The following is a 10,420-nucleotide window of genomic DNA, read 5'->3' on the forward strand; positions in this document are numbered from 1 at the left end:
CCTCTAATACACACGAAGGGATTACTTCTAAAATATCATCTATCTGGGAAGTGTTTGTCTGACTACTCATAAAATATTTTGAGAAAAAGTGCACCGCTTCAATATTGATTTCATCTTTTTCCCTAAGAACATCTCCATATTTGTCCTGGATTGAAATTTATTTACTACAACACCTCTTTAATTTAACCGAATTATGAAAAAACTTTGTATTACGGTCACCCTCTTTAAGCAACGTCTCCCTAGATTTTTGTCGCCAGTAAATTTCTTCTCTAGCCAAAACCTCCACATATTGCTTATTGAACTCTTTTTCTTTAAAAAAATCAGCCTCAAGCTACCCCTTTCAATCACTTGTAAATTCAACTCCCCTAAAGCTTATTCAAGTTGGAACTTTTCTGTAAAAACATTCTTAAGGACACCATTCAGGTACATCTTCCTCGTGTATTCTCACACATATAGGATAATGATTAGAGCCTGTAATAGGGATGATGTTCGCCTGAAAGATCCATTGAAAATTTGCCCAATTCCCAAGCAAGGAAAAATCTATCCAATTTCTCAACAATGTTCAAAAAACCACTCCTTCTATTTGTCCAAGTAAATTCTACATTCTTGAACTGTATTTCTAGAAGACCATTGCTAGTAACAAAGTCACTACAGTCCCTCCATTTATGATTGATACATCCTAAATGACCTTTCTTGTCTGATGGCCTTAAAATGGCATTGAACTCTCCCCCCAAAAGGAAAACTTTATCACTTTCAACAGATAAAACTGCAGAGATATCATTCTGAACCCTTCTCATATTAGCAAAATTATTCGGTCCATTAACATTCATAACATAGAAACTCAAGAGAAATTGCTTTGAAAAAACATTAGCCCATTGCATGACCTTTTTGATCTTATTGCTTGAACCTCAACAACCTCATCCCTCCACAAGATCTCTAAACTACCAAAATCTCCCTTAGCTTCAACAATGCTACACTTCCAACTACCAAAACGCCTAGAGAAGGAACCAACATCATCCCCGCTGAGTTTCAATTCTTGAAGCAATACAATATCTGGTCTCATTTGATCAAGGCACTTTTTGATCAAATGAATCTTGTCAAGGGAATTACAACCCTTGACATTCCACGAAATGACCTTCATTTCTCCTAGGAAAAGGCATAGCCCCTTTTCCCGATCTCAATTTTTTGTCCAACTGCATTGTCGGTCATCTCCAACCTCACTTGCACAGATTTTGGTCCTTTTTTCTTCTTCTCACCAACCTTCACCTGTACCTATCTTGACAAATATTGCCCAATGGTTCTCTTTTCAACAATACCAACTACCACACCTAAACCCAAATCATCACCACCCCCTGTCTCATCATCAGGTGGAGTCTCGAAATCCAAATCTTCATAGAAGCCACCTTCTTCATGAGCCTCCTCAAAGGAACTATTCAAATTTCTAATTGGAGAGATTTGGATATCTTTGAATATAGGCTCATCATCATCAGTATTTGCATCCATACACTATGACTGAGAATCCTCCAACAGTCTCATCACTAGAGAACTAACTAGCTTTAAGCCTTGATTTTCATATATTTGACTATGTCATTTGTTAAAACAGGAAGAACCATTTCTGTAAGAGGCCTTTCTACAGAATTCAAGCTCTTCATCACCTCCTCAAATGGATTCTCCATCCTCAGACTATTTTCAATATCTTCTTTGTTGATTCTAGGAGACAACCTTTAACAAAGGGAACTTTCCCCAACATGATTTCCTTTGTATCTAAGATCCTCCTCATCTACTCCTTTCCTTGAAATGCTATCCAACCCTTCTCCACAATCCGACTTCTCCTCCAAACCAATCTTCTGAGAAGATATAACTTGCTCGCAATCAGTATCCGCATTCAAGGAGTGACCGCCTTCACCTTGCCTAATAGCTCCCCCTCTCTAGGATTCCTTTCCAACCGGAATTCGAAGGACCATATCCATCAGGAATAACAAATCCCCTTCCATTTCCCTCATTACATCCAGCTTCCATAAGAGCACCATAATCCTTAGTTGCAAACCACAAATCGTTGCTTCCTTCAAAGGTTCCTGCACCAAGAGCTTCCCCATCTAGACAACCCCGCCTATTCAACATAGACTCTAGGAAGTCACTATTTTCCGCCATGAATGTACTTTCTTTTGTTAACATTAATTCTATTAATGTGTTTTGATCTAAACCTTAAATACCGTTTTTCAAGCGTGTGCATTCCCCTACAAGATGTCCAAACCCTTTACAAAAGGAACACATTTCTTTTGTTTCCTCAATTTCAATCAATTGTTTCCAGAATCCTTCCCCTGATTTAAGATCCACTATTTTGGGAAGTGGGTGCGCCGCCTGCCATAAGATACGAATACAAGCATACATATTGAAGTCTTTTCTCTCTATTGCTTTGTCCACCTTAACAAAAAACCCTAACTTATTTACAATCAATTTTAGAGTTTTCAAATCCCAATATTCACGGGGAAGATTATACAACCGTATCCAAATCGGCACCTTCATAATAGCTTCAATTTTTGGATTGAAATTTGGAGTGTAGTCTATGATAAAAAAAAACATTTACCCCCCATCAAGAAAGGACCACTGTTTAAAACCCACTCTTTATCTTTAGCACTAGGACATATAACAAGATAAAAACCATGGGGTAGGGTTTTCAAAATAAATGCTTCACCCCAATGCTCATTACACCAATTCCTAACTCTTCAAAACGTCGACCAAGCACCACTCCATTTCATAAAGAAAGCCTTTTCCTTAAACTAACTAACTGTATCATTCCAGGTTTGGCCATCAACCAGTAAAGAAATAACCATTATATGTTCAGGTATAGGATTTACCTTTTAAGTAGGTTGAGCGACACCTTGCTATTTAGGCCTCCAAAATTTTTGCTCATTTTTTCTAAAGTCCATCGTTTTATTTATCCACAGATCAATGAACCCCCATCTATTTCCTATGTTAAAGCCCTGTTGAGAAGGATTCTCATTACTATTATTACGATTGCCCCTATTAAAGTTTGTCGGAGCCTTCCATGTTTGATGTGGTGACCTCCTCGCAGAAATCCAAGTCCAAGCATAGTGTCTTCGATTTAAAAGGCCACAATCTTTGCCATCTGCTTGGTTCATGAAAGCCTTGGTTTTTGTGAAACCCTAGCTCCCTCCTTCCCTCTGCCATTTTTTCGATATTAACGTTTTTATTCACAAAGATAACTAAATATTATATAAAGCAATATGATATCAATTCTTAAATAGAATATGTTGGAAATATATGTATAATAAATAGATGTTCAAAATTAAACTAAAGATGAACATTTATTACATATACAAATGTAGTACAAGTTTCCATCAAATGAAGAGAGTACAACTAGCTTTATTAAATACATATTACATCTTTTAAAAAAAACCTTTAATGTATAGAAGAGAAATCACTTATCCAAATAAATACCTACCTAAATAGAAATTATCATTAATACAATCAAATAATTGACTATATATAATAAAATAAATATACAACAATAAAAATATTCCTTCTTTGATTCAACATAAACAATCCATACCCCTATTAAAAAATAAAATAAAAATAACACAAATTTGACCGTAATAACAAGTCTCCATCAAATGAAAAGAGTACAACTACCTTTATTAAATATATATTACATCTCTAAACAAATATTGCTAAGATTTTGAAATATCACTTGCCTAAATAAATACCCACCTAAATAAAATTATCTTTAAATCAACCAAATAATTAACTAAATATGATAAAATAATACATATACACCAATACAAATATTCCTCCTTTGACTCAAGACACACAACCCATACCCATATAAAATAAAATAATAATAACACAATTTTCACCGTAAGTCACATTATCAATTTTTTTAATGAAACTAAACTAACCCGTAAATCAAATTATCAATTTTTTTAATAAAACAAAAACTAACCACTACCAAAAAAATCTTCATATTTATAAAGAGACTCTAAGCTAAAGTCCAAGCTATAGACCGAAGGAACCAATCAATTTTCCATTAAGCCCCATTAAACGGGACCCATGTTCGTACAGGCCAGATCACATCGGCACACAATCCATACCCTCGATTCATGGCACGTGTCTAAGACAAATCGAGCGATAACACCATGCCGCATTGGTGCTGGAGTAAATGGAATGGTCACTACCCCGAGTTAAACATCAGACAGATTGTCTCCCGAATCGACGGTCAAGATCATTTCTGAATATTCGTTTTGGACGGCTTTACATTAAAAGAATAGCAAAGAAATATCACATCTTCCAGACGAAAAATATATTCAGAGCAGGTAATAGAATAAAATAAAAGCATGAACAAGAAAAATGGAGGTTGCAGGTGAAGAAACTTTCAGATGCGAATGAAAATAGTGGTATGATATTCGCTGCTCTCTTTTATAAATTCCTTTTTGTTCATTTTTGTGCAAGATTTTTTATACGAATTTCTTTTTCTTCATCTTAGCGTAAAATTTTGAATGAGAGGATGTTTTGAAGGATTCGGAAAGCATGAAAACCTTTAAATTACGGAGATTAATTTACGACTGAAGATGAAGAAAAGTAGCGCTCGAAACATTCTTGTGCCGTTTCTTTTAGTTGAAATTTTCCATTTTTTTGGTTGTTTTCAGCAGAAAATCTGGTTATTCTTTGTTTTTCTGGAAAATCAGTTGCTTTCAACTGAAAAAATAGTTATTTCGTCATTGTTTCTTTTTCCGTTTCGTTAGTTTTTTCATGAAAATTAAAATATGTTTCTTTTTTAATTTTACTGTTATTATAATTATTCATGTCGCTGTTAGTAAAACTCATTTTTTCATTGTTCTACACTGGTTATTTCGTTGGATTTTTTCTTTAAAAACCTTGTCACTTGGTTGTTTTTTGTTTGCAAAACCTTCATTTCACCGTTTTGGCTTGGAAAACTAGATATTTGATTAGAAATTGAGTTTTTCGATGTTTCCGATTTAAATTTTTTTCTAGCTTGGAGAAGAATCGGTTGAACTGAGGAAAAATAGAGAGAAGCTACAAAATATATCGAATTGCACGAAGAGAACTTTTTTGCTAAGATTTCCCCCCTATTTTGTTTGGCCTACACAGGCGAACTGGGGAGAATCGCTTAAAGTGGAGAAAAGCGGCATCATAATCCGAATTGCAGAAAATAATTCCTTAAACCGATGATTTTATTCTGCTTTGAAAAACTGATTATTTAGAATTTTTTTAAGAAAATTGCAGGCAACTTGCTAGACAAGAATTGCTTGAAGCGCCAGAGATTTGACAATAGCGGCAAAATATACTGAATTTGCAGAAAAGAATCGCATTCAGCGGCGAAAAATGGACAAAAGTACTTAGAGCGTCTTAAAAGAATTGCTTGACTAGAGAAAAATCGTTTAAAAAACGACAAAGACACACAAAAGCATCGCTAAATGTGGCGGAAAAGCTGCCGGTACACGCCCTTCCGTCTTTTAACGCTTTAAGAATGCCCAATTGTTGCCTTTTCCATACGAAGTACTAAAATCTCCTTATTTAACCTTCAAAAAATAAAATCGGCCCGAGGCGGTTGAACACTCTTAAATCTGAGAAGGCTGGCTGAAGGAAAATCCTACCAATTTAGTTATTCTTCTTCTTTGTTTATCTCAAGTCTTTTAAGCTCTTCATTTGATTTAAGAAAATAAATATCTGGCATTTATATTGACAGTGGTCGTGCATAGAAGCATGCCAGCAGTCGGCGGGATTCGAACTGTGTATCTCCCAAGCGGTGGTTAAAACTTCGAAGCATTGTTAATAAAAGAACTTCATTCCTCTGACCTTATTCTGAATCTATTCAGAGATCGTATTTTCTTGAGCAGAGCTTCATTTTATCTGTAAGTGAATCGATACGTAGAAAGAAATATGTTTATCATTTTTAATAGCGTTGCATTGTAAATAAAAGAACTTCATTTCTCTGACCTTATTCTGAATCTATTCAGAGATCTTATTTTCTTGAGCAGAGGTTCAGTTTATCTGTCAGTGAATCAGTACTTAGAAAGAATTATGTTTATCATTTTTAATAGCGTTGTAGCATTATCTTTCAAATTTGACAGAGACGTTGACAGATTTTACATAAAGAAGGTCTTGGATGGAAGAATTGCATATAAATTTTATTTTCCAATCTAGAAAGACGTTATCTTACAAATATTGACAGAATTGCAATTTTGTTTTTCTACAAATATTGACAGAAAAATGTCCTTGTGCACTTGGGCCACTGTAGTCTCGACTGTGCCTTCTCAGAGCGTGAATGCCGTCCACACGCGCAATTTTTCAGATAATCAAGGTTAAAACCCTTCCAACCCAAATATTTTATTTTTAAGTGAATACAGCAGTGTACTGTTTCTGTAGGTTTTCTGGAATCATTTGCCTAGTTTTTAAGTTTACCGCAGAGAGACCCCAAGCGTCCATAAACTTAAACACTAAGTAGATGGTTCTAAGATTAAAAAGCTACGTGAAATAAAAATAGTAAATGTTTCGAACATCGAAGATTGTGATGTATTAGCTTAAATACCTACTGTTTATGTGATCAATTTGTTTGTCTGTAAACTATTACATTCAAAATCAAGCCAAATTTAATTAAGTTTAGAGCAGAGAGATCAGAAGGGTAAATCTAAAAGAAACTTGAATATTTAACTAGTCCAACAATGAAGAATAGAATAGAAGCCACTAAATATCTCTGAATAAATACGCTCAAATGTGAATGCAACATTTCAAACAATGTAGATTAGGATGTAATACCCAACTATTCAATGGTTATGTCATCAATTCGCTTGCCTGTTAACTATTTCAAATAGAGATATGATCAGACAACTTAAATTATTGTCTGTTTTTCAGATATGTTTATTTTTTTCACATTTGTCAACAATTTTCACCATGAAAATTTTTGGTAACAGTTCAGACAATGAAGTCAATGATCGAATAAAGTGAATACTTTTGAGATTGGTTTGCTTAACTTTACCATCTGTTGCCATTTCGTTCAAACAAGCCTGAAAATCTTTCCCGACAAAGAATCATGATATTGACTGCTTTGACCATTAATCTGGTCAAAATCGTCCATTTTGTTCAGCAAATTTTTGGAGAACCTAAATAACTAATTTTTTGGGTCAGTAATTTCCTTTTTCTGATTGTTAACTATTTGTTAAAATTGCAAAGCAATGTTTTTAAAGGACTATTTTTGTCATCAAATTGTTCATTTTTTTTCTTTCAGAAAGTAACATTTTAGTAATACATTTGAGAATTAATGACAATAGATTTCTACAATTATTATGTTCATAATTCACAATTTATGGATTTGTTTGTGTGAGAATTTTTGTATCAATGTTTCAGATCAATCAGGATGAAAGAGTGCATAAGAAAAAGAAAATGTTATTTGAAAATGATAGATCACTAAATATTCGTGCAAAATCTTTCACACAATTCAATTCAGAAATTGCCAAGTATGAATATTTGAAAAAATCATATATTAATAAATTAAAAACCTAATACTGCTCTTTTTATTAATATTTGTATCGGCAAAATTACTTGAAAATTAAGTAAACCATTGTCAACATTTCCGCACTGTATTTTTTATTTATTTGCTTAATCTGTCGTTCTTCAAACAACTCCCCTAAATAATTAGGCAAGGATTTCACAACGTTTTAGAAAAGGAAATAATGTTCAAAATACCTACAGCATTGACTGTTTATTTCATGAATTTGCTTCTTTTTTCCTCCTTGTCAATGGGTCTGTTTTTTTTAAAAGCAATTTTAGATATCAGAATCTTTGTTCTTTTTAAGTGGATTACAATATGCATCCAAATGATTTTTTTAATCTTGATTGATGGTACAATCATAAAACATAGAAAATGTCAATTTTAAAATGATGATCTGATAACTTAAAAATGAATTTTTTTTAATATTTTTAAATTTGTTTATTTGAAGCCTAAAAATATAGGCAACATATTTTTTATTTCATAGAATTTAAAGATATTCGGCTGTTAAAACAAACCTCAAAAATCAAATAATAACATAAATATCCACAGTTTTCGGTGATAAAAAGTAAAGTACATCATTTCAGCAAATTTAAAGATCTTACCCTGTGTTAAAAGAAGCTGAAAACTCTCACTTAACTTAAATGTCAACTATTTTCTTGTAGGTTTATTTATTTTTTCAAAGAACTTGAACATCTATCTCACCAATTTCAAATTGATGATTTTAAATTATAAACAACGTATTCTTGAAAATTCAGAACCTATTGTACTAAAGGAACCTCAAAACTTAAAATAGTCATATTAATCTAATAACATCCATTTTTATCTGTTAACTCTCTTTTTTAACTTAGTTAGGGGAAGAGCACCAGTAGCCATCATAGCTAACTTCACTCACCTACAGATCCTAAACAGTACATGGAATTATTTTAATTTTTTTTAGTTGTCTTAATATACCACTTATTCCAGAATTTTTTTAAATTTAAAGATACTACCATAGTGCTGACTCTAGAGTCCCAAGCACGGTGATCAGCAATGAGTTTTGCTGGCTTGATTTCCATAAAAGTATATCATACTTAAGATTTAGTACTGCTATTTGACTTGCAAGTCCCCAGCCCAGGAGCCAGCAATTAGTTTTGCTGGCTCAACTAGGTAAAATCCGTGACTAAAAACTTCCTGTTTTTTCCTCAGGAAAAAAGTATATTACTCATGAAAAGCCCTTGCCTCCTCATTTATTCCTTACGCCTTACAGGTTGCAATCAAACATCTTCAAACCCTCGCTGCTGTTCAACTTAAAATTGTTTGGCAAGAGTCTAAATAGATTGAAAAAATCAGTCTACATTCAAATGATCAAATAACCTAAATATAATTGAGTTAACTATTTCTTTCAAATAACAGTACAAATGTATGCTAAAGTACCTAAATAAAAATAAAATTTAAGATTGAAAATCATTTATTTGTTAATTTTTCCCCTGTATTAACGATCTTGTTTAAATAATATGCAGAACCGGTTCCTATGTCGACATTTCTTTATTTCCTTGAATTACTGGAGGCATTAAACAGCGATGGAAATGACACCAGCTGCAACGCAAGTCAATTTTTTTTCTGTCAAGAAAGCACTAACAACTCCACTTCAAGCCTTTTCGACGGCTACAATGACTCTGCCAACGGCCTTGACAGATTCTTCGATGATCTGTCAAATGACGGCATTGTTTTTGGAGGCAGCGAAGATAGCACAAGCACAAGCACGCCGTGGACTTGTGAGCCGGCATTTTTATCTTTGAATTCGGAATATTATGCCACACATGGTTTTGACTATGTTTTTCCCTTGGAAACCTCGGCCTCATACAAGCAAGATTTTATGAAATCTGGACATATGGTCGACAGGGGATTTTGCGATTGGTCGCCTGAATGGTTTGAAGAGGAGGAAAATCAAGGAAAAGGTATTTCATTACAGAGTGTTGAAAAAATACAGTATTCTTTAGAAAATGAAGATGGCATCAATGCGATGGAAGCGGTCAAGCACAAGCGGAAAGAAATATGTAAAGTTCCATTTTCCTCTCCACTGTGCTTTTAAAATTCTGTCATTATAGCCTGTTTAGGAAAAAAAATTAACATGTAACAGAGTTAAGATAGGAACCCCAAATCAAGTGCCTTTTGATAAGGTAGGTAAAGAACAAATCTAACACCTTACCACTAAGTTACCAGACATTTTCAGTTCACAATGTTGATTGTTTTCAATAATGATAAGGGTTTTCTTTTAATCTGCTTTCTGTTAGAATTTGACATCAATGTAATCAACCTCATGTTCTCTTTTTGTTCTGTTTTGTTTTAGGTTTTAATTTGCTTTCTGTTAGTATTTGATATCAATGTAATCAACCTCATGTTCTCTTTTTGTTCTGTTTTGTTTTAGGTAGTATTGATTGTTGAATGTTTCATGTCAAATAATCAGGTAATATCTTTTTTTAAGGTAGTATTGATTGTTGAATATTTCAAGTCAAAAAAGGTGATATTTTCTTTATTCTTTTTTTGTTATGATATTTATATCAAGATTCAATTGGTAGTTTTGAGAAACTTATTGATTTATTTTTCATGAGTAGTGGTTCACAAGAATTCATCCCATGGATATGAATCGATGGTTCACTTAACACTTATTTCATCTAGATGATGCTTACAAAAATAATATAAATATGAATCAATAAATTTGACTCCGAAATTACTGATATAAAAATCATAATTTGACACATTACATTAAAAGAATGACTTAAAAAACTCCAACTACTTATGTCACTATTTAATTTTTATTTTTTAAAAATCACTGCTTTCTTTTTTAAAAAGTCCTTGAATACACTCGAGTTCAAAAATGTAAGGGAAGGAAAAGTATCCTACAGCGCA

General features: G+C 33.1%; 1 protein-coding gene across 7 annotated transcripts; it reads left to right on the forward strand.

Annotated features, from left to right (window-relative positions):
* The first annotated feature begins 4,243 nt into the window (after positions 1-4,243).
* LOC131077943 (uncharacterized) lies at positions 4,244-9,789 on the forward strand. Of its 7 annotated transcripts, none has more exons than XR_009113681.2 (6): positions 4,244-4,415; positions 4,505-4,599; positions 5,014-5,476; positions 5,729-5,894; positions 6,249-6,343; positions 9,031-9,789. XR_009113681.2 is itself a non-coding variant. In XM_058015539.2 (5 exons), exons 4-5 carry the CDS (start codon positions 6,253-6,255, stop codon positions 9,600-9,602), a joined length of 663 nt encoding a protein of 220 aa, XP_057871522.2. In that variant the 5' UTR covers positions 4,257-4,415; positions 5,131-5,476; positions 5,729-5,894; positions 6,249-6,252; the 3' UTR covers positions 9,603-9,789. The 7 variants fall into 7 exon arrangements, 5 of the variants coding, with proteins under 5 accessions (XP_057871522.2, XP_057871524.2, XP_057871525.2 ...); XR_009113682.2 differs by having other exon boundaries at positions 4,246-4,415; positions 5,131-5,476; XM_058015539.2 differs by lacking the exon at positions 4,505-4,599 and having other exon boundaries at positions 4,257-4,415; positions 5,131-5,476.
* The last annotated feature ends 631 nt before the right edge of the window (positions 9,790-10,420 follow it).

The sequence above is a fragment of the Cryptomeria japonica genome, chromosome 5 (genome assembly GCF_030272615.1).
Source record: "Cryptomeria japonica chromosome 5, Sugi_1.0, whole genome shotgun sequence".
Lineage (NCBI taxonomy): Eukaryota > Viridiplantae > Streptophyta > Pinopsida > Cupressales > Cupressaceae > Cryptomeria > Cryptomeria japonica.